Here is a 24,644-nt window from a genome sequence, read left to right as displayed (position 1 = left end):
TGAAGAAGAGATTAAGTGACTTGCCCAAGACCCTCCTGGAAGTCCCTCTTTATTTAGGACATGGAAATTATCATTCAAACTGTAATGARGAATGGCCACATCGTAAATTGCCTTTCTCTGTGACTTGCTGTGCAGGCTGCATGAATCTGAGTCTGAACTGTCAGATAGCTCATTACAAGGTTTTAGCCCAGCTCTCTGATAAGGTGCTTTTATTTAATTTGGATTTGACTGCCCAGGAACTATAGTGTTGGATGTAGCCCACTTTGTTTCTAATAGCTATCTACCTGCTTATATAATAGGCCCACCTGCTTGTATAACAGGAAAAGTAGTCTAGCACATAGGGTTGGGGTTTTTGGTGAGAGGAGAGATATTACATAATATTTGTTTTATCTCTTAATTTCTCCCTTTGTTACATATTCATGTCTTTGTGAAGGCTGCACTCCTGTAAAAATTTCTGGCACTGTTGCACTCTGGTCCATGTGTGCACTCAATATATCCTGCTCGGAATTTGGAACTTGAAACATAGAATTTGCTAGAGTGCCACTAAGTGAATATTCCAAATACAATGCAGAGTTTCACCCAACCAAGCTGATGTACGCTTGCCTGCCAAAGCAATCTTCTCAAAAGTCATAAAATGCAAGAAAATAAAACCAGAATCAAAACAGAATTTTTATTTATTTATCTATTTTTACAGGATAAATTCTAGTGTCCTTGCCAGTTTTCAGTCCTCTATGATGTGTGGTTCAAACAGCAGGCTGGTAGCAAATTTTCCCCACAGAAGTGCAAATGTAAACCTGACTAGACTTTTAATATAGGTTGCCAAAGAGAGTGAAAGAGGGCTTGCAGGAACCACAAAAAAAAGGTTTGCAGCCTTGAGAATCTTTTGTTTGCTTTCTTTCACCACAATGGTCTTCATTTTGTTCGTTTGCTCCTGATTATTTTAAGCGTTGTCAATTATTTAGCTAACAGGCRGAAAACTAGGCTTTTATAGACATCCAAAGGGACTCTCTTGAGTGTAATAATGAAGGCAGTTTATTGAACGCCTGTGAGGTTGCTTTCTAATTGTACACATTAATCTGCCCATGCAAGCTGGCTGAAAATATAGAAGCAGATTGCACATGCAGATGGAGCACACAGAATGGAAGATCTATGCAATAGACTTATACAAAACTGCATTTTCCTTAAAACTGGATTTATGCTTATTACTTCAGATAATAAATGAAACTTGATGCCTAAAATAACTTCCTAGAATATTGGATGAGTTGGTGGGAGGAAAGAATAGCCTAGCAGTATTATTTCATCCAGTCAGGAAAACAAAAAGAGCAAGTGGGTTGACAGGAAAAATTAGTTTTGGTGTGGGTGGGAAGTGAAGAAAATAAGTCTGCTGAGAAAGTTGCTGTGTTCTTTTAACCTATTTTTATACTTTCTTCAAGCCTTATACCTAAAAAGAAGTTCCATATATTTTGTTCTTCTCCACAAGAATAAGAACTCATGCTCAAGGACTTGCAGACACGAATGTTCTACCAGCCAAAGGCAGCACAGTTTTAATCATTAATATTAGATTTGTCCAAGTCTTCCTTTGCATGCCTGTGCATGGCTCCCAGTGAAGTCTGTGGATACTGTGTTTTAGCTTGGTATGTGGCTACCAAAAGGAGTTGAGCTAGAAGGTAAGTGAGCTAAATACCCAAAGCAGTGCCTTTCTTCCCAGTAAAGGCTTTTGTGAGGGAGTTGTCAAATCATGCAGGAATCTAATGGGTTAAGTATTAGGCTCTTTCACCTAATAGCTTCCAGGAAAAGATGAATCCCCCCGGGAAAAAATGTGCATTAGTTCATGCTGACAACTTTGCACATGACTCACTTTCAGATTTTCTTTTTATACAAAAGTGGACCTGTCCTGCAGGTATCCGTTAGACTTGAAGTAGAGGAAAAAAAGTCAGCATCTGTGTAGGAGCAGAGGGCATATCTGTTGCCAAGAGATGGCAGTGGTTTTACTACTTTGCCCCTTGTCATGGCCCAGCCATAGGAAACATGTAACCCTTGTAACCTTTTAAACTTCTTTTACAGAGGTTTATCACAGCGACAAAGGAGTAGATGTGGGAGGAATCATGTATGGACTGTACACAATCAAAAAGCCTTTGGGTCTCTCCACTGAGACTACTTCCAACTTTCTTAATGAGTTAACTTTAAAATAGGTGCCTCTGGTGGATTTTTTTGGTAAATCTGGGTATTGCCCTCCAATTTCATTCTCATTTCAGCAAATGATTTTCACATGTGAAATCTCCATCTGGAGTCTTTCTCCATCTCCCAGCATAGAATCTGCATAAAATCTGCATAAATTAATACTCATCCCATCTACCTTTGTGTAGACTTCTGAAATTTTATTCTATTTTAACATTTAATTTTAGTGTGTTAAGTTGTGTGAYAGAGGAGGAAGAGCCTTAGTACCAGCCAACCTGGCTTGTCAGTCAAGCAAGAGACTGACCAGATTGCATGTGGCAACGCACAAGGTAGAGCTCTGGATGAGGAGGGAACAAGAACAGGGAATAAAACACAAAGTTCACTTCCGTTAAGTCTACTGACTGTTGGGCCTGGGCTAATCCAGCCTAATTTTAGGGCTGTGGTAAGAACACAGCTTCTGTGGACATTACTGAAATGAAGGGCAGCTTTTCTTGCTGGTAGCCTATGGTGGTGTTAAACAATGCATCTCAATTTCTGCAAAAGTAGAGAAAAGTGTTATGCTTGGCCAATTAAATATGTTGAGGTGGGGAGACGTGTACAAATGCTTGTTAGTGCTGTGAATCACAGAATCACAGAATCGCTGAGGTTGGAAGGGACCTCTGGAGATCATCTAGTCCAACCTCTCTGCTCAAGCAGGGTCACCTAGAGCATATTGCACAGGATTGCATCCAGGCGCGTTTTGAATATCTCCAGAGAAGGAGACTCCACAACCTCTCTGGGAAACCTGTTCCGGTGCTCTGTCACCCTCAAAGTGAAAAAGTATTTCCTCATATTTGGACAGAACTTCCTGTGTTTCAGTTTGTGCCCGTTGCCTCGCGTCCTGTCACTGTTCACCACTGAAAAGAGTCTGGCCCCATCCTCTCGACACCCTCCCTTCAGATACTTGTACACATTGATAAGATCCCCCCTCAGTCTTCTCTTCTCCAGGCTAAACAGGCCCAGCTCTCTCAGCCTTTCCTCATAAGAGAGATGCTCCAGTCCCCTAATCATCTTCGTAGCCCTCTGCTGGACTCGCTCCAGTAGTGCCACATCCCTCTTGTACTGGGGAGCCCAGAACTGCACACAGAAAAGATGTCTGAAATGAAATTCAGATTTTTTATTTTTGAGAAGGGGAGTCCTCTTAGTTTTTTAAAAGCCATCATGAAACTTCTGTGCAGATCTATGAAATTGACACTATGCATGCATGGATTTTACTATTTCAGATGAATTTGAAGGAAATGGTGGATTATSACTTTAGCATAGCTCACTGGCTATGAATTTGGAAGCTGATGTGTCTCCTGTCATTCATCACTGGATGGTACTTTTGTCTGCTTAGTCAATCATGTTCTCTGCTGTCTGAAATGGCTATGATGATTCACCTGGACTGGACTTGTTTGTTTTGTATTGCTTTGTTTGGATATCTCTTAGCTTACTTGTGGACATTTTGTTAGAGCAGCATTGTAATGCTGGAGATTCTGTAGCTTGAGAAAACAGAGTTTAGAAGCTGTCTTGTTTTCAGTAGTAATAAGAGTGGCCATTATATTTTTAAATATTATCAAGAGAAATAAATAGATTTATGATATATTCAAAAGTGATATGCTTTTTTAAAGTACTGGCATTAAAGCCAGTATATTTTTCTGTACCCTGGCATTTCAATATTCATCAATTAAAGCAAAAGAATTAACTGCCCCTAGTTTCCTTGGGAAGCAGTAATGAAGATTACAAGCAGCCTTTTTAATATATGCATTTTTAATGTTAGTCTGTAAAAACAGATTCAAAAAACTCAAGAACTTTATTTATATGCAGAAAAAAAATCTTTTCTTTACATCTTCATTCGGAGGAGAAGTAAGGACTATATCAAATAAAAAGCTTAGCAAGCTTCATAGAACAAATCTTGGGTGGAGGAAGATTCTGGGGAATGGGTCCACATCCTGTATTCATGTCCTTAGGGTTGAATCCTTTTCAGGACTGGGTCTTCTCTTCACCTTGTAGACATATGCTTTCTGATAGTAAATTAGATGAGTGTTAAGACCCAAGTGATATAAGTAGTCAAAGCTCTTATTCTGCATAGGACTTTAGACCTTAAGTCTGCAGTAAGGTCAGTGTAGGTCTTCAGATCTTCAACAATTACCTGCTGGAGTCAGCAGTGGCTCTTTCTGCCTCTCAGTTTTCAAGGCTGGGGACCCTGTTAGACCCTGTTATAGGACCCTGTTAAACCCAATCTAGGTCATAGAAACCTTGGCTGACACAAGCAAGACATGCATTTTGTACCCCAAAATATGAAATGCTTGTACACTCCCTCATCTAGAGGTAGCTTGTGAGTGCCAAGTGTAGCAGGGCGCCAACTGTAAATCCCCAAGTTACATCATTCTCAGTGGAACACATAGCAGACATTCATGTTTCTGCATTTTACACATACTCATTGGACTTCAAGTATATATGTTTTTAAGTAAAAGTTTTTAAGAAATGCAAGAGAGGACTCTGCTTGGAGAACAGATGCAAAACAAAGAGCCATATATCTAAGAACCCACAGAAAGCCTCTGTGTGTATCTGCAACATGGACCGATTTCTGTAGTCAGGCACTGTCCCCGCTTATCATGTTACTCAGTGGTGCTGGCAACAGTCTCAATATTTTCCCATGAAAGCTCTTAGCAACTTCAGCCCCAAATTCACCCCTGTACTTTGGTCCACAATTGCTGCATCTATACTCATAAATTAAAGAGTGTTAGTGACTTTGTTACGTTTGAGGTCAGCAGGACTGAAACTGCCTGCCTCCATTGCTAGCAAACTGTTTTACTCCCTAAAATGGGGCAGGTGCATCCAAAATGGGAGTTATTCACAGTTAATAATTACTGGACAGCATCCAGGAGTTATCTGTGCATGTGTTAAAGTGCTATTTGGAACAGGTCAAAACTATGCCAGCGACTGTTCTGACAATATAGATAGATGGCTGAGTTCCTGTGTTAAGAGTATTGCCTAGTGCTATTAACCATACCAGGCATTGTTATTAGCAAAGTGAAAGGTATTGTTCCCAACTGTGTAATGGGAAACAGCGTTACAGAGAAACACAAAATACCCTCATAAGAACATTCCAGTTACTATACTATACAAACTATACTTCTCAACTATTTTCTTCTCTTCAGCCTGATGTTTCGAGGGGAGCCTGAGGCTTCCCCATGCTGGTAAGAGCTCAGGTTAGCACCTTACTCATCAAGAGGAGGGTGCCATCATCTTGGTTTGTCTAAATTTTGGGTCTCTTCTGTCTAACTATTTGTGAAGGATATCAGTTTGCTGATGTATGCAAATTAATTTTGGTTCTTCAGCTCTTGCTGAAGCTTCTCTCTGAAGCTGGAGCTTCTTTCCTTAATACCAGTTATTTTAGGGGAACGCATTTTATTGGCTTCTCTGATTAGTCCTTGAAATTTTGTGTGAGTGAGACATTGCACCAACTGTCTGCATGTGGAACACCTATGAAACACTTTGATATGCTTATTTCCTTCTGGAGATGATGCTTGCCTCTCTAAGATGTTAACTGAACTGTCATCTCTCTGACTTCCCTCTTTCCAAGCAACGTAACTTACATTATGCTGTGCATTGTTATGACTTTAGGATAAATATTATGAAAAGTACCATCCAGACAACATTTTGATAGTCTGGCAACTGAAGGTGCATTGCTGGGTTTCCATAGAGATGATACGCAATGTATTAACATGTATGACTGACTTGACAGTGTCCGTCCTCAGTCAGATTCAGAAATCTGAACCCCTTTCTTGCAAAAGGAACACTGTAAAAATATTATTTGGTGTGGTGTAGTAGGATGTCTAAGTATGTTCAAAGGTAGCACACAGTCTTGCTGAGAAACTTGATTTGTTTCCACTCTTGCAATCATAGCTTCTAGTACTGAAACTGAGTTAGCTTTTTCACATATCAGTGAGCTGATCTGGGGAAGCAATGTCTTAACCCTCCACCCCCTTCTTGTGCCAGTAATGAGAATTTCCACATTTCCCACGTCATGCTTTCGTCATCCATATGGTATTAGGACATTCAGCTGTACCCCAAGTTGCCAAATCACAGAATCACAGAATAGTTGGGGTTGGAGGGACTTCTAGAGATCATCTGGTCCACCCCCCTGGCTCAGGTAGGGTCATCTAAAACAGGTTACTCAGGATCATGTCCAGTCAAGTTTTGAATATCTCCAAGGATGGAGACTCCACAATCCCTTTGGGCAATCTGTTTCAATGTTCAATCGCCYTCACAGTGAAGAAGTGTTTTCTTATGTTCAGATGGAATTGTCTGTGTTTCAGTTTGTGCCCATTGCCTCGCATCCTGTCACTGTTCACCACTGAAAAGAGTCTGGCCCCACCCTCGTTACACCCTCCCATCAGATATTTGTACACATTGATAAGATCCCCCCTCAGTCTTCTCTCTCCAGGCTGAACAGGCCCAGCTCTCTCAGCCTTTCCTCATAAGAGAGATGCTCCAGTCCCCTAATCATCTTTGTGGCCTTTTACTGGACTTGCTCCAGTAAATCCATGTCTCTCTCATACTGGGGAGCTCAGCACTGGACCCAACACTCCAGGAGTGTCCTCACCAGTGCTGAGAAGAGAGGAAGGATCACCTCCCTCAACCTGCTGGCAATGCTCTTCCCAGTGCAGCCCAGGATGCCATTGGCCGCCTTTGCCACAGGGCACGTTGCTGGCTCATGTTTAACTTGTTGTCTGCCAGGACCCCCAGACCTTCTCTGCAAAGCTGCTCTCCAGCTGGTCAGCCCCCTGCATGAGTTTATTCTTCTCCAAGTGCAGGACTTGGCATTTCCCTTTTTTGAACTTCATGAGGTTCCTCTCAGCCCACTTCTCCAGCCTGTTGAGGTCCCTTGGAATGGCAGTGCAACCACCTGGTGTATCACCCCCTCCTCCCAGTTTTTTATCTGAGAACTTGCTGAGGGTGCAAAATACTTCTTTGTAGAGCAACGGACTTCTCAAATATATTCCAAGATTTCTGTAAAAATATTTAGTCTTTCTGGTGTAGAAATAAATTGTTCTTTTTGGCATAGCTGAAGAAATATGAAATCTTAAATGTTAAAATGTTAAATCTTAAAGTTTCTGAAATTACTCTGTTTAATATCACCACTCATCCACTGATTTTTTTTCATGGAGAAATTCTGTATTCTTAAAGCTGGGCTAAGAAGAGACCATTAGTTCATTTAACCTGGCACTCTGTATAGCAGGGTATCTTATGTTTCATTTGGTTCTTTCTGTATTGTGTGTTAACTGAGATCTATATTAATTCCCCCTGTAATGAAGAAAAGGAGGAATGAACTGGGAATATTAAGACTCTAAAAGCTTGACTTTGCACAGCCTGAGCATAGTCAGTGATCTACACTTTAAAGCAGTAATGTATTTTTGTGTTCTGTACAGTAACACTGAAGAACTTGTGTTCTTTTTTTTTCACCCCCCCCCCCCCCAATACACCCACTGACCAGCAGGACGTTTTCCAAAAATGCATCTACTCTCGATTTGAGGACATGGAGTGAAAGACAAAACCATGCTTTATAGTCTGTTTCAGCAGTTAGTCATCATCATCATTTGGCAGCCTAGGGTTTTTCCCCAAGGTTAAGATGCCTTTAGTATTGGCCTCTTCTCCCCATAGAGCTCACTGGTTGCTCTGTAAGCAAAGTAAATCTTTTTGTGTTGAATCCCTTTTGAAGCACTCTTTGTGCTCTCACTTCAGTACTTTCATGCTTTCTTTAAACTGGCAGTGAACTACTGTATCCAAATCTGTGTACAGAAATAAAATTGCCTCTTTTCTCCAACTCGGTTCCATTGAATGAGCAAAGAGTTGRATAGATATGCCTGGGTCTGCAGGTTAGGAAACTCAGATTCATGATCACTGCACCAAAACTCTTGTTTTTAGCATTTGTTTAAGTGTTACTCTTATGACTTTGTTTAACTGTACTTGCTTGGAACTGTGAATGAACTGATGCCACTTTGAAAATCTGGTTTATAAGGGATATGATTAGAAAAATAAAGTTGTCCTTGCCTGAATAAGAAATGACAATGTTGTGCAATTCCATTTCAACTAAAGACAAGAGAATTTTTCTCAATGCTACAAAATGCTTCAAAGTTTTGTTACTTAAGTAATCCATTGTAAGCATGTATTATATTAACCATGAAGGAAAATGCTTTAAAACAATCTTTTAAATTACTTATCTGAGATTTATGGATCTGATAGAAAGATTTGCAAAAATTCATTGAAGTATTGCATTCTGATGAAGTCCAGTGGTGTGTGAATCTGTTTTAGGAGCTTGACAATGAGGAAAGAAAGCATAGCCACTACAGACCCCACACATGGAAATGACAATAATTGTTTACCTAAAAATCCTCCCAACAAATGCCTTATCCACGATGTAGCTTCTGTTTCAGCTGTCCCATTTCATTCTGTCTGTCTCCTTAACTTTTTGTTCCACCTGTGATGTTTTTCAGTAGATGCATGATAAAATGTCTAGGCTAGATTCCAAGGATGGAATGAAAAGCTGTATTTTTTTTTTTTTATGAAAGCACTAACAATTCTATTTGGATTGGATTTCTTTGTAGCAAAACCAATGAATTATTGAACAGATCAGACTTGGGTTTGCCAAAGAGTGATTCCTGTCAGATTGTGAATCGTGGCCCAGAATCTACAGCATGGGTAAGTAAAACCATGGAATGTGAAATATTTTCTGTTAATTTTCCAGGTACTGTCAATAGTGTAATATTAGAGTATTCTAATTGAGCTTAATTGCCCAGACATAATTCAGTGAGTACCAAGGAGTCTTTTCGCGTGAATGAGATTGCGTACATCATCTGTGATACACTGGCAGAGTATCCTACATAGTAGGGGACAGCCTTTATTACTCGCTGATCTCTCTCTCATAACTAAGAGGCAGATTTATATTCTAAGTTCAGATCAGAATCTTAAACGTGTCTGTACCCATCAGCTGGTGGCACGCTTTTATGAAATCTCAGCTGGCTCATGTCAGTGGATGTTGTACTGCATTGAAAATCTAGTCAGAAGAGAAGCTTATTTTTCAGTGTGTCATAAAAGTGATTCCATAGGCTGCATGGGGACTTTGTCCCTGTTTGAATGAGCCTAGTAAGTATCAATGTAATTAGGAAAGATGTAAAGTATTGCTTAAATTCTAATTATTCTAATTGTTTCAAAAAGGCTTTTTCATATATGGTTAGTCTCTTTGTGTCTAAACCAAGCTTTCCCACTGATGGAAAAACTTGCAGTGAGGCATATTAACCCTGAGATAGAAATTTTCTCCTTTGGGGGGGCTTCCAAGTGGGGGGAAACCTGCAGCAGRCAGCTATGTGGACAGAAATTATTGTTACAGACAATAGTCCTGGATCAGCAGAAACTTGGAAATATCTAACCTGGGCAGCCCTCTGTTGTATGGAGCCTTGAAGATCAACTGTTGAGAAAGGGAGTAAAAGATTCTCCTGCATATTTCTCGGGAGCCATGGAAATGTGCCAGATTTTTTCCCATTTATAGAAATTATCACAACAATATATGAGGGCTCTGTCTTGCTGTAGTATCTCTTCCTGTGTCTCAGCTGTATGAAAGGAGGTAATACTGAAAGTAGATTCCTTTCCCCTTTCGATTCTTCAGGTCATATTGTATCTTTGAAAAAGATAAAGAAATCTTAGTGTAATGTAGACAGATTTACAGCTTGAGGCAACCAAATTTTGCCCAGCAACACTGGCCCACTGAAGTAAGAGAGCAGCTTTCAGGCTGTCTTTTGTAGTCCTGAGGACACTAGCAATATGCAATACTATGGGAAGGGAGAAAAAATGTCTTGAAATTACTTCTGCCTCCCTCTGAAGCACCCTGCACTCTGATCAGTGGGGAGCTGGTCCTTTGTTTGTAGCAGACCCTGCTCCTCAGCCTTTCTTAGGACATTGAGCATTGAATTGAGAAGATAAGTGAGCACATGTCCCCAGGACTGACTCAGATTTCAGGATTTTAGTGCTGTGTCTGCATATCTGTGCAGAAGTGGGTGGATACCTAAAAGAACACTGGATTCTTTTAGTCATGCAAGTCCTGCTTTTAGTCATTGCCATCACTTCATCCACTTAATTGTGCCATTCTTATTACAGTTTTTGAGGGTTTTCTTAATAAATTATGCCAAATCACACACCATAGTTCATCTTTGGCTTAACCAGTATCCAAGCAGATAAAATACATAGTTTATCTGTAATGTTCTTTATTAATACCAGCTAACATTATGTGTGCCTATTGCGTGACAACATTTGTATACCTTAGTGATTCAGTTTATCACTTGCAGCAATGCAGTTAGCAAAATGTCTTTCCAACCAATTTGGATGAAGCACAATCTGTAGCCATACTCACAGCCTCTGTGCTCTGTGAAAGGGCATCTAACCCTTGGATGAAGCACATAACCAATGATTTGTCACCCAGATAGAACTGGCATAATAACAAATCACTTAACTGTGGGGAAACTCATACTCTAATTTTGATGTGATCTTGGACTTTTCCCTTGTTTGGAGTAACTAAAACATTCAGGACAAATTTATCTGAAATTCTGAAGTATGATAAACCTAAGAAGTGCCTGATATTCATGTTGTTTTGCGGGTTTTTTTGTTTGTTTGTTTGTTTTTTAATGTTCTAAAGCAAGTTCTGGACACTGTCATGTTGATTGAATTTTTTTCACACCCATCGTTTCTTTGATACTGATACTTATTTAGTACACCTAGTTCAAATATCATTGTCAATTATTACTCAAATGCATGTGGAAAAATTTGCCTTCTTTTGAATAACTTCATGTCATTGGTGACTTTTTTTGGCCTACTTATTTAATCAAGTTCATAATTAATTTTAATTCTGTCTTTCAAAGTGTTAACAATCCTGTCTAGATTTTTGTCTTCCAACTTGATTAACATACACTCCACACGATCCTCCAAGCCATTACTGAGAGTAATGAATAATATTGGACCCAGAATGAGTCTCCCTGGACACATGTAACAACTCCTCCCAGCTCAAAATTGAGCTATTAATAATCGCTTTCTCTGTTCAGCCCTTTTAGCAGATTATGTGCCTGTCGTTTTAATGGTGTCGTTCTGAACCACATATATCAAGTTTGAAGAACATTGTGTAGACCTGCATCAAATCCCTCACTAAAGTCAAACTATGAGCTAGACCTGCACACTTTTTGTATTAAATCACACTGGTTTATTATTTAGTGTGCTACACATAGGCTCTGACCCTGCTCAAAGACTTTACAGTAAAAGGGCCTAAGGACTTAATGCAAGACTAGAACTTCGCACATAGCTGCAACTTATGAAAGACCTGGGCTAGTTATCGTAAGGAACTCCTACACAGTCAAATATCTTATTTGTGATGTCTAGTTCAGACTTTCACTTCTCTTAGTTGCCCCTCAAATAACAGCAGGCAGGATCTCTTGGCTTTTGTTGCTCTTCCTCCACACATCCCTTTTCAGTACTTCCATGGAAATACTCCTGGGTTACCCTCTTTTATCAGGCCTTCCTTCTCCTTTGTTATCCTGGTAATACTTCCAGACCTTTTCTTCTTCCCAAAATACCCCATATCACTATCATATATGCCTATAGCATTTTCTGATTGTTTAGGGTGTTTTTATGCTTATCACTGGGATAAGCAATAGCATGTGCTGTGGCTGGTTTGTTGTGATGTGCAGATGGACTTTTAGCCAAGTTGAATGAATGAAAATTTTTTTGAATGCTTCTAGCTTATATTAGTGTGAAGACTTGAATTTTCTTAAGTGACCAGAATCCTTCAACCATTTCTGTTGTGTTAATTACTTGTATAATGATTTGGGAATGAGGTTTGGGATTTTGGTGCTGTCCCCTCTCCCTGTCAATATGTTTTATATTCTCTGCTGAACAACAGACTAGAAGCCATACTTACAAGCAAGCTCTTCGAGAGGATGAAAACAGAAGATTAGAGGAAATGAAGCAAGAACAACAGAGGAAGGTAATTATACATCAACAGTTTGCATATTGTATCATTTTTGCATGCTGTGAAACCAATTAAATACATTGATTACTGTAGCCTACACACAGAGCTTCTCTTTAGGGAAAATGATTTGGTCACTGTTTTCAAATATTGTGAGAGAGATGCACCAAGTTGTAAGATTTGGATATAGATTGAATTATCTTCTGAGTTCATGGTTATTTGCATCTAGATGACAAGTTTCCACTCGTCTCCCCATTTGAACAATTGTRCAGAGCATTTTCTGAATCATGGTGCCCAATTTCATACTCTAAGGAAACCAATTTCCTCTCTTTCAGGCAGAAGTAATCTTAGTGAGATATTCCTGATGATCTCAGACTCTGAATAAAGTCTCTTTTTAGAGAACCAAGGCCTGTGTGCCCTGCCTTCTGAAATGAGCGTGCGGAAGCATTCAGATTTGCTATTCAGTCTGCCTGTTTCTGTGTTTCCTTGCTAACCACATAAACCAAGAATTTTGAGTAGTCTAAAAAGCAGGTATGCCATAACTACAAGTGAGAAATCCATCTTCTGCATATGCAAGACACGTTGCCTGAAAATGCATCCTAACCACTACAGTCCCTCTAGCATTATTTTGGCTACTATAGGCACATGAAGTTAATCTACACAAGGCTACAACCTTGTGCTAAACTGGCTATCTCAGCTCCAGTTCTAATTGTGCAAGTATGAGTAGGGCAGCATTAACTGTAAATCACTCAAGAAACACATTGGCAAATACTAAGCCTCTTGTTATGCCTGTGCTGTTAGTAATATCCAAATTAAACTCATAGTAGTCGAATCTTAGGTAGCTCAGCAAATCCCATATAATGAGTTTCTAATAGAGCTGGACAGATGACTCTGTCCCCTCACAGATGTCTTTCATTAAATGCTGGGGATAATTGTGCTCTTTTCATAGTATTTTAGTAATTAGAATGCTAGAATCAAAAGGAAAAACAACCTAGGGAGAGTCTTAACTGCTTTCCTATTGGATGTATACTTACTCCCAGGAACCATACACAAGAAAAATTCTTGAAAGTTAGTCATGGGGGGCACACGGCCTGCAAGTGTTGTATTGTGCATGTATTCTATCATAGACAAAATAAATACAAATGCAAATTGGCATGCCTGCGCTCTGTGAGTTAGGCTTAAGAGACTTGTGTAGAGCTTAGACTCTTCACTGGTTAACACAGGTTAAGAAGAAGGTGCTGACTGGTTCCAAGGCTATTCTTTCTTAGTGTGCCTTTCCAGAGTGCTCCTTGCCTTCGTATTTGCTGTTACCTATTGCACAGAGTAATGTACTACTTACAAACCCACTGTAAATAATACRTATTTTAAAGGCCCAATGATTGTCCCTCGGATTTATGTTGGCTCATTTCTATTTCAAACTAATATGTATTAAAGTAATTGTAAATTCTGTCTTGTGTGCACCTTCTAGTACAGTGCTGCTATAAAACGTATAGGTATTGTCAGTTGCATTTTTTTAGAGCAGGTTTTAGTATGTATTGCTTGATTTAAAAATTTTCAGTACACTTTAAACACTGCATCATATACACGCAATATATTTCAGAACATTGCTCTAGGAGAGGACTCAGCATATTGGAAAGTCAGATACTGGATTTTAATTTTCAGGTTGAATAGTTATTTAAAACAGTGAAAATTAAGGTTGGCTTTTTTATTTCTTAATCCTGTTTCTTCTTTTAGGGCTAGACAAATATTGATACACAACACATTTGCAGTTATTGATCTTTTTTTGCATACATTTATTGCATAGTTTTTATTTAATGTTCCACTTAAACTGATTTTTTTTTTAACTTTTGTAGTTCCATTCAGTTATTGAAGCTTTTATCTAACTGCATCATTTATTTTACTTCCTATTCCTACTGCTACTCAGTTGCTATGGAAAATGTGAAGGATGGGTCTGTTCTTATCCCTTTCCCCTCCCCCTGCGAGCCAAATTCTCTTTGCAGAAAAATCTGCATCTTCAATTCTTGGGTGCATTGCAGGGAGTTGGAGACAAACAAACAAGTACACATGCATAGCACAGTCATAAGCTGTGTTTCCTTAGCAGTCCAGCCTGAAAATGAATAGGCAAATCCTCTTCTTGAGAGAAGTCCCTTTGAAACTATTTATATACCTTAATATTATGTAATATAAGGTTTGTAGGCTCCAGTCCTAAAATTTTTAGCTTTACAGGAGAAAATCCACAGATACAGCAAGATCACTGTACATGGAGTATAAGTGTGATTATTTTGTTATGGGCTCTAAACTGGAAAAATACTTTTGGAAGAGGTTTCCTGTCAGACAGAAATTTGGGGAAGTGGATGAAAGAGGGAAAGATACAGTAGATGCGCTTCCCAAAAGGCTCCACAGAGGCAGGAGGCAAAGGGCACATCTCCTTCGCATCTTCAGGGGTCACGTTGGGCTGTGTTGTCTCCTGTGAAGGAACTTCAGCCGTCTTCGCCGTCCTACCTGCAGGGATATTCAGACCTGGGGATTGGAGCAGGAGGAAGCTGAAGGTCTCAAGCTGAAGGCTTTGCTCATTTCTCCGTCGTACTGCATGGCAAACTGGAGCTCAGGGTGCTGAGGGCATGAAGGAGCAGTGTCTGGAAGCTAGGGGCTCAGCTAGAAGAACAAACCTTGCATGTGGACTGGTGTCTGGCATATCCCTTTACATGTACGAATGCAGCTGTCCGGGTTCTTTTACTTCCTACTTTTTGGGCACAAATATATCTCATCTAGTGCAACCCTGAACAGAAAACTGAGCTCAGTTTTTAACATAGGGCTGTCATGTAAATAAAATGCTGTTGAGGGAAGTTTTTGGAAATGGCATGTTGTTCTGGTTGAAGTTAACACCATGTGGAATTAATTGGGTTTTCAACATAGGCACGTTAATTAAAAAAGTTTACTTTTTGATTTTTATCATTCCCAGGCTGAGTTAATGGAATTTAAGCAAAAGCAGGAAGAGGAAACCCGAACAAGAGCACGCCAAAATGAACAGAGGAGGTATGATACAAAAAAATGAGAATGCACTTTAATTGAATTCTTATCTAGAAAGGGTCTCAAAATTGCAGCCATTCATGTGTTAGAAAACTACTGCAATGAGGATCCCTGACCTAGCCTCTGTTTTAACTTTGCCTTCAGATGAGCCACTAATATCCAGCATTACAACTGCTCACAGTATGCAATATGACATAGAGTGCCTTTTTCACTTTATTTATTCCATCAACATTAAGCTGAACCATTGAAAGCTAGCTGAATACATACATACATATATATGTACACAAACATATTTTATAATGGGCTCAAGCGTATTTTATAATGGGCTCAAGCATATTTTGTAATGGGCTACTTTGTCCATGCAATTTCTTGCATTGGCACTGAAGCTAACAGGCAGAGCTAAATATGAGTTTAGATATTTATACAGATAGAAACTGCAGTGCGGCAAGGCCTTCTGTAGTTGCAGTGTTTCATATCCCAGGCTGCGCCCCACTGTTGGGCCATATCCGTGTTGTGTGGTTTTAATCTTACAGTTCTGTCACCAACTGACTTTCTGTTCTCTTGAAGCATAGCTTTATTGTCAGCTTTATTTTCAGCAGGTAAAAAGAAACACCTCTCAGTCTCAATAATAAAAGCCCCATCATTTGTGTGTGTGTGKGGGGGGGGGTTGTTTTATCATCAAGGAATTTAAAAAAAGAAGCARTTCTTTGGGCAATCACTCTCCATACTGTTTTCATTTYTTGTTTTCTGTTTTGTTTTTGGTTTTTTTTACAGCAAAGATATTGAGATATTTAGCCATAGAAATTAATGAAATATTTTAGACTGAGTCCATCTCTGTGTCCCTAGATAGAAATAATCTAGGATCTTGCGTTTTACATCGTTTTTATGAAAAGTATTGTAAAACATGACTGTCATTTCTAAGCATGTGTGTCAGTCCTAGGCATTAATAAGGGGGAAAAAGATGCAGCTTTCAGCCAATTTGAAAATATTCAAAACAGACTGAGGGAAAGTGTATTTGTATGTGTTCCAGATTGATAAAGCGGTATAAGAAAATGCCAGAGGTGCTTTCTGAACTGGAGAGTAGGGAAAGTTGACAGCTGCACAACTTGTCCCTATTAGTAACAAACTTAAGTGGCTTTTTCATTGACATTAGGAAATCAGTGCTTCTAGAAACTCTCCTTGTGTACTGAGGGTTGAAAGACTACTTAAGGTGAATTGTCTAAAAAGCTAAACTCACTGGGAATGCAGGTGCTATGCGCGTAGACTTTTTGCTGAGGGTTTCAGTGCATTTCTCACAGCAGCCACAGGATGCTTTTTAATCATAAAAGATTGATCACAGGGTAGGAATAAACCTGGTGAACTGAAAATGAAACCCACCCTGTCTTATGCCAGTCTCTGGTTATTCAACACAGGCTTGAAAGACAGAAAGGTGTATGTTTAACTGAGAATAGAGAAAGCTACTCACAGAATGTTAAATCTCCAAAGTTTGTGAACTCCTCAGCTACCTTTTCATTGTTTTTAAGGATAAATAATGCTTTTCTGGACYGACTACAGAACAAAACACAAGCTAATAGCATCTACCACCCTGAATATGCTGGGAGTCAGGACTGCTTCAGTAACAGCTGCTGGGTAAGTTTCTGGATCCAAAACATGAAAACAATAGGATTGTTTAAAAGTTAATTTTTTCCCTGGATACTATTATGTGGTTGTGTGCATTTAGTCTGCATGGTAGAACTTACAGTCCTGGCTGACTGCCTACAATAGCTTTTAAAAAGAAATCCTGCCTTTAAATGTAAGCTCTTCATATGGGCGGAGGGAGTAACAGCTGCCCTTGCAGCAGAAGCATATTACTTTCCATGCAAGGTACTGTATCCAAGGTCCTTTGTTAAGTTTGGAACAAGGATCATAAAGTTTTAAGGGATTTTTGGAAATTTTTTAAATGAAAGATGCTTGGAAATGCTATAAACATTTTAATAAGATACTGAAAGCAAATGAGAGAAAAAAACATGAAAGATACAGCTGTTCATTTTTTCCCATATAAAGTTGTGACAAGGAAGACCCAACTGCATCCATTTAAAATATATAATACTTGCAAGGTTTCTTTGAAGAAAAGGTATCTTGACTCTAGCCTATTAAACATTCAGTCCTAGATACCAGATTTTTTCCACTGTTTTAATGAGGCATAAATGTGATTGTTGTTATTTAGAATTGCACTCTTCAGTGATCCAAAAATATTTTGTAGCATTCCCACTGTGGAAATTTCCATTAGGGTGAAACTGCATTGCTAAGAGGACAGTAGTGCAGAAATGGAAGCCTTAAAAAGACTGAAAAGCAAAGGGATGCGAGTCTAAGAGAACATAGAGAATGTGTCAATGTAGAGAAGAATGTTTAGTTGGAAACCAGAAAGACTTTTGAGTTGGAGTGGTTGGATTGTTATGGCCCCTTGAGGCCCCGTCCTGAAGCTGTATAAATCTGCTTAATTATATGTAAAGGTAACCATGTGTAATTCACGCTTTGGTAGACATTCACAGGAGTGTGGATTTGTATCTTGGCAGACAAATGACAGGGAACTTGGGCTCAAGCTCCTACTAAGTCCTGAACATAAAAGGCATGGCAGAAAAGCAGGTATTTTTACTGCTAGAGTTTTCCAGGAACTGGAACTGGATAAAGATTCTCTTAATCACTACAAACTTCAGGCAAGTTCTCCTGACCTGCCAGCTCAATGTCCCGTGGGGTCTGGTGGTAGCCACTGGGTGAACCAGTTGGCAAGGGACTTTACCAGAAGGGCCTGCACTATTGCATGCCAGGGTATCCAGGAATTACTGGAAGCCAAGCTAGTGATATCCAGGCTAGTAAAGGAGTGAGTTAGAGTGCTCTGTGTGGCTGTCACGCTGTCATGCTATGAAGGTTTGATAGCAATGACTGAGACAGTAATATAATAATAATAAAAAAGATGTTTATTTCCTCACACAAGTTCTTGGATTAGTAACATCCATTAAAATAATGCGATTACTAATTTAGGAAGGATAACACAAAACCATCAGTTACTAATTTAGAAAGGATAACCTGAAACCATCGATTACTGCGTTATTAATTGGAAGGACTGCTTATCCCTACTTGAAAGCTTTCTTGTTCACTCTCCTAGTGAGAGGACTCTCAACCTCGAGGAGTTACCTTAACCCAGCGTCCCCAGGAAAAGGGGAGGGGGGGGATACTCACGGTCCAGCCGGAGAGGATGGTCAGGTCACGTTTCCGTCCCTGCTCCAACTCTCCTAGCTCCCAAGTCTCTTTTTATAYGGYTGGGGCTCTGGGCAAACACTGCTTTTGCTGACTTTTGCGAGTTTCACAATCACAGGACTGTCTGTTTGTCTGCTTGGGGGGACCCTGCTAGCRAGGCAAGACCMCRACACCTCCGTATTGCTTCTTCCCTCCCCGGGGGTCCGTGCAGATTCCAGGTGGCAGACCTCTTCAGTCTTGTTAATGCTGCCATTCCGCAGCYTTRYRCATATCAATCCTTGCGCATATCGGTTGGTAGACGACTTTAGTCCTGTTAAGTCCTCTGTTCAGCAGCTTTGCGCAGGTCAGCTCTTGTGCTATCAGTTCTTCTGCATATCAATTGACAAACTTCAGTCCTGTTAACTCTTCACTCGCCCATCAGTGGCGGACCTGAAAAGATGATGTGTCTGTAGACAGCAGTATTAGAAACTTCAGAAAGGATAGAGCCAACTGGTACCTAGTAAGGGGCAAAAGGTAAAGTCTGCTGGATGGGGCCTGGTGAACAAGACCAGCAAGGGCAGGCATTATTCTTTTATTTCGCTTTGTGTCCTTTATCCCAATCTGTAAACTATTTCCTGAGAAATCCAAAAAGTAGTCTATGACACAGCCAGGATCCCCAATATCCTAAACTCCAGCATCTCAACCAGAGTGTCCACCATCATCACTGGAAACTTTGCTGTCATCTGCAGTGGGAGTGGGGCTTTGCCTTTAGTCAGGTGCCATATGTTCTCTTCCACAGGGCAGGTGTTCGTAGCACCAAATGCGTTTACTGGACCCAGACATGGTTTCAATAACAGACACCTCTATGATGTACACAACCAATCTATCTTTTTTTTTTTTTTAATATAGTAAGAAGGCACCAAAACAATTGCAACAAAGCCCTCTGTGTAGGAGTAGTGATAAATTTCCCACTCTGGGTGTTTACTTAATGGTTCCCAAGGAACTTGCCTTCTGTTGTATAATGCTAGATTATCTGTTTTTCCTATATGCCATAAATTGAGATAAGGCACCTAAACAAAGCAGGGAAAGAATAAAGTATGAAAGAATACATCATCATTGAGAGGAATTGAAAATGAGTATTAGTAACAAGAGCAAGAAAGAAAAATATCTCGCAAAAGATAGGCTGGAGGCTGCAACCTCAGTGTCTTTGATTATATCCAAGTTCTTCCTGCGTTTTTAAACAAAAAGACTTGAACTCCAGGTGGGGCTTAGAATTCATGTAGTCTGCAGCATGGTTTTTAACATTGCAAAGGGGTTAACGGAAGCAGGTCAGACTATACACTAAGATTAAAAGGAATGAAATGGGTTCCCAAACTTAAGACCTGAAAGTACTTTTGAGCCTGCTCCTTCTGTGCAGTGACACCAAAAAGGAAATATTTGTTGCTGCTTGTTTTTTTTTCCTGTGATTGAACTCTTCATAATCACAATGACTTCAGACTTCCAGAACCTGAACATTGTGCTGTGCTATCCATACACCTGCTGTATTTTTGACTATTATTCCTATTAGCCTCATTTCCTAAGAAAATGAAGTTTTTACGATTGCACTGTCTGTCTGCCTTGAAGTAAGGTTTTTCAGCCTGCTGGCCAATCTTCAATGAATTTGAAACAGTGTACAAGTCCTAAAGATAATTAGGTTTCTATGTGCTTTGTGAAAAGCAGTGGCCGGGCAGAGGAGAGACACTGCAACGCAGTGCCCCGCTCTGTGGGAAGATGGGAAAGACAGAGCACCGTGTGTGCTGTCGGGCAGCTGCCATCTGGCCGATCAGCACGGGCACAGCTCCAGACCAGCTGCAGCTCGGCGATGTTTTCCTGCAGGCTAAGAGAGGAAAAGGGGGAGAAGAATATCATAAAGGACATGGGGGAGGGAGGTGAATTTATTGTGTAGGTTTGGGGAACAAGGAGAAGAGCAGTTCCGCTGCCCATCGTTTTGTCCCCTAATTGATAGGAAATGAGGTCTTACAAGTTCTGCCCTCCAGACATCTTGTGTTTTATTAGGAATATTTATATGCTGTAATTTTAAGAAGTATCTTCATGGAAGTAATCTTGTCCCCCTTTTTGGTTATAAATGCTAGGGCTCTCTCTGGGTGGTTATGTCATTTGCTTTTTTTAATGGGAAGATAAATTAATAAATTTCCACTTCTCTCTGTGAGCTACTGCACCCTTGAGATAGACATGAGTCTTATTATAGGCTACGTAGAAAATTTTGATGTCCCCTGTGCTGCCATTGTCCTTAACATAAGTGTAAACCATTTAGGATAGAAGGGGGAAAAAAAGAAAGTTTTCATTTCAACATCAAAGTTTGACCAATAGGATTTAATCCTTAGCTGCAGCCTGTAACTGAGACAATTTCTGTTCACTGTAGTGGCACAAATTATCAATTTTATTTAAATATAAAAACACTTCTATTTTTATGAAAGAATAATTTTAGAGTAGTTAAACAGTTAAACACTTTTATATTTGCTCCATCATGAGATTTGCCTATACTCCAGTACTGAGGGATTTGCAGAGGCCAAGTGTGAATGCATAGCAAGCTTGTAGCAGAGCCCTTGTTTTTTTTCATGTGGAAATTGAGCATTGTTAAGGACCCTTTTGTCTATTCTATTAATGGGGAAAGGTCATATGGCGAATAGCTAGAATTTATGTGTCGACTCTTCTTTAATGAAATACTAGTTTTCTTGTTGAAACTCTCTGAGCTATAATCAACCCGCAGTCTAGAAGGCAATATGACATATTACACCTTCCCGTTTCATGTCTCCATTACAGCATGTCATGCATAAGAATGAGGAATGCTCTTTCAGATGCTGACTCTGCTCTTTCAGATGATGCATAATTCTAGATATTTAGAGGGAGAAACAACTTATGGCCTGAATACACAGGTGCAGAGCAACAGGAAACCACATTCTTCTTTCCCGCATATAGAACAGTAACTCGGTGGATACTAGATAAAACTGTTTTAAATAAATATGGTTAGTGGATTAACACTTGGTTTAGTTTTTGTAGTTTGCTGCATTGGAGTGTTTCTCTGGAGTCTCAGTCAACACTGGATTTATATTATTTGCTTACAGTTTGATAGGAAATATGTCATGAATTTTAGTGTTGTACAACAAAGAAAAATCATAGCTCAAAATTATGAAGTCACAAGGCCAGCATGTATACCACAGTCTTTCATACACTATCAGACTTTAATGGAGACTTTAATGAGCTTTTGCATGTGTAGAGTTGCACTGAAAATGCTGGTTTCCCATCACAAAGAAAAAGCTTTTCATTTAACATGGGAACATTGCAAATGGAATTTTTTTATAAAAAGCCTCCAGATTGCAATCCACCATGGTTATTTTTCTTTTAACAAAAAGCATGTTTTGCTAACTTAGCTTTAACCTGGTTAGTCTAGGTACAATCTATTTTGGAAAGATTATCAACTTTTTTCTTAAAGCTGTTTCTTTTTTTTATTGAGAGCAAAGTGCTAGTCTTTCCTGCCAGAATGATGAAGGAAAATAAAAACCACTCTGCGGAAGTATTAGCATTGATATAGGGACCAAAATTGGGGGGGGTCCTGACATGCTGTAGCTGACTTTAATAACTTACATCTGAAAAGCCAGTCAAACAGCATATGCAAATGTGTTCTGCCTGACTTGACTTTGAGCTCAATCATTCTTTCCTTTGAAAATCTCATCCTAAAAGAGAATAGCGGGAGCCTGGGGAGGAAGGGAAGAAACCTTTTGCTCCTTCAGTTTGTGTGAGATCAAGAAAGGATCGAGGCATCTGAAGGTATTTGCAACACTTCTGGATTGACTTTTCCAGCAAAACCAAGATACATTTGTCTTCTGAGTTCATACATCCTTCTATTCACATTCAGTTCAAATCAGAGAGATATTTATTACTGGAACTGGAATCTTGCAGAAGGGTTTAATTATTATTTTAGGTGGACTTTCAAAAGGTAGCAAAGGGCACCAAGTAATTAAGAGACAAAATCCACCTAAGTGGATAGCCATAATTTCTTGTATAAATACATCATTGTAAATCTATTTGTACTGTACTAAGGCAGTCTTTGGTTTTTGTTTTTTGGGTTTTTTTTACATAGGGGTCAAACTATCTGGCATAAAGGATCAGTGTTGCCCAAAGGTAAGAATAATAAATTTGTTTTAGTTGCTTTTAATACCAGTGCTGGTGTTAATTTAACTTCATATTTGATATTTCGTTATGATAGCTTGTGTGGTTTTATCCTCAAGTATTATGAAAGGGGATCTTAAAATAAATAGTTTCCAACTCTGTCATTACATAGCCTCATAAATGCATACTAATTCTGTAGCTGGCCATTACCCAGTGGGTCCTGTTCATTTCTGGGTCTTTGAAGGCCAAATCACTACAGCTGTGTTCTCTCATAAAGAACAACTGCACAATGTGTGTTGCTATCAGAAGAAGAGCTGATGCCGTTGAAAGCATCTGCTCCAGGTGTGGTGATATTGATGCTAAAACCTCAGTACGGTCACATTCACTTTTTCACGGACTGTGACCGAAAAATCTGGGCAGCTGAGGAATGCAGCTGGCAATGTAGGATTTGTTTATGCAAACTTCCAGTGGTCATAAGTGAAAGAAAATGACTTTGTTCTGGGCTGCATTCTTCTGCCTATTTCCCATGAGAAAAAAGGGAGGCTATTCATATCAATAGAGTCTGTTGGTCAAACACCAGTACTGAGTGACAGAAATCAGGCCCTCTGTTTTCAAATGACCTTTTCATAAGCCTCACTGCACCCACACCCTTTTCTCAAATGGGTTCTAATTCCCAATTCTCATTTTAAAATTTCTGCAGAGCCTTTGCTTCTAGGCTCTTGGAATTTCGAAGCAAATGCAGGTCCTGACACACACTATTTTTGCCTTAGGAGATGGCTTTGACAGAACTCTTTTTTTAAAAGCTAGAATTTTATAAAGAGGAACTGGAAAAAAAAATCAAACTTAAAAACAGATCTTCCTTTCAGCCCTTCTCCCACAGATTCAGATACTCTCAATTTTTTATGCTTCTTTCTTCCTAGCTTTCTGTTGCAATAGTTGTTATTAGTGAATATTTTTGCAGAGGATTGTATTCTGAAGATGGGATCCAAATAATATTGTTGGCCTCTCATGAACTGTCATTTCAGTTTTAGGAGGAGTAAAATGTTGTTAAAAATTAACTTAAATTCACCCAACAGATGGCAATGAATAGACAAAGGCAGTTCCCCATGGGGGAAGAAACGACCATCTTGTGCAACACACAATACTGTTAGGTTTTGTAAACCTGGGACAGTAGAAGGAGCCTCAACTCACTGGATTTTTTGTTTGTTGTTTTTTGCAATATCTACAACATCAATGGTATGTTTACATATGAACTGTATAAGAGTTATGGATGGGTGTACTTTTTCTAAGCTTTGTTTTACTGTTGTTTTGAAAGCAGATTTCAGCTTGCTACATTAATATATTGTTCAAAGAGTTATTAATATGTCTGCAGATAATTAGAACATTTTGTGAATCAAATTTACAAGAAGATAGAAATCCTTTCATGAGTGCTTTACATAATTAAAAGCTAAAACCTGTCGTAAGAAAAGGGAGACTTTATTTTCCGGTGGACTTAATCCTAGAGCAGTGTGACTTTGATTTTTGTTTTGCTGCAAAAGATTATTTTTAATTCTGTTTTCTTTCTCTTGTTACAGGGTATTGGAGGAATATTCACTTTTATCCAGTCTTGGCCAAATGACCTTGTAAAAGCTTCGAGAAAGCTCTCTCTTATCATGACATTTATTTATTTATTTATTTTCCTTAGCCTGACTTCAACTTCACACCCACTTCATGAGCAATCTGCAGAGACTGGTTTCTGGCTGTCATTATTCACGTATATTTGAAGAAGCTGATTATGAAAGTCCTATTTAATTTTTAATAAGTGAATGTGTCATTTTTTTCATAAATTGTTTTGCCTCTTACAGAATGCAATTATCCCAGTTATTGGGATCTCAAAAAAAGAAGACATTAGTGCCTACAGAAGCTGCAGGAATATCAATGTATACATTTTGTTCTGTACCCAGGAAAAAACTTCTCAGAGACTTGAACTGAAGTAGCTGATGAGTGGGGGAGCAGGGGTGAGGGTTGTTTTTATTCA

General features: G+C 39.3%; 1 protein-coding gene across 1 annotated transcript in view; it reads left to right on the top strand.

Annotated features, from left to right (window-relative positions):
- The window catches only part of EPSTI1 (epithelial stromal interaction 1), a gene marked incomplete at its 5' end in the record, with an annotated part of 36,827 nt that extends 12,407 nt beyond the window's left edge, over window positions 1-24,420 (top strand). The window contains 5 exons of the mRNA XM_026058969.1: window positions 8,811-8,904; window positions 15,174-15,247; window positions 16,765-16,870; window positions 22,599-22,639; window positions 24,202-24,420. Of these exons, the coding sequence (XP_025914754.1) occupies window positions 8,811-8,904; window positions 15,174-15,247; window positions 16,765-16,870; window positions 22,599-22,619 (295 nt within the window). The remainder of the gene's footprint in view (window positions 1-8,810; window positions 8,905-15,173; window positions 15,248-16,764; window positions 16,871-22,598; window positions 22,640-24,201) is intronic.
- Window positions 24,421-24,644: the final 224 nt, after the last annotated feature.

This window comes from Apteryx rowi, unplaced genomic scaffold (genome assembly GCF_003343035.1).
Source record: "Apteryx rowi isolate R43461 unplaced genomic scaffold, aptRow1 scaffold_150, whole genome shotgun sequence".
Classification (NCBI taxonomy): Eukaryota; Metazoa; Chordata; class Aves; order Apterygiformes; family Apterygidae; genus Apteryx; species Apteryx rowi.
This window is presented reverse-complemented; position numbering and strand designations above follow the sequence as displayed.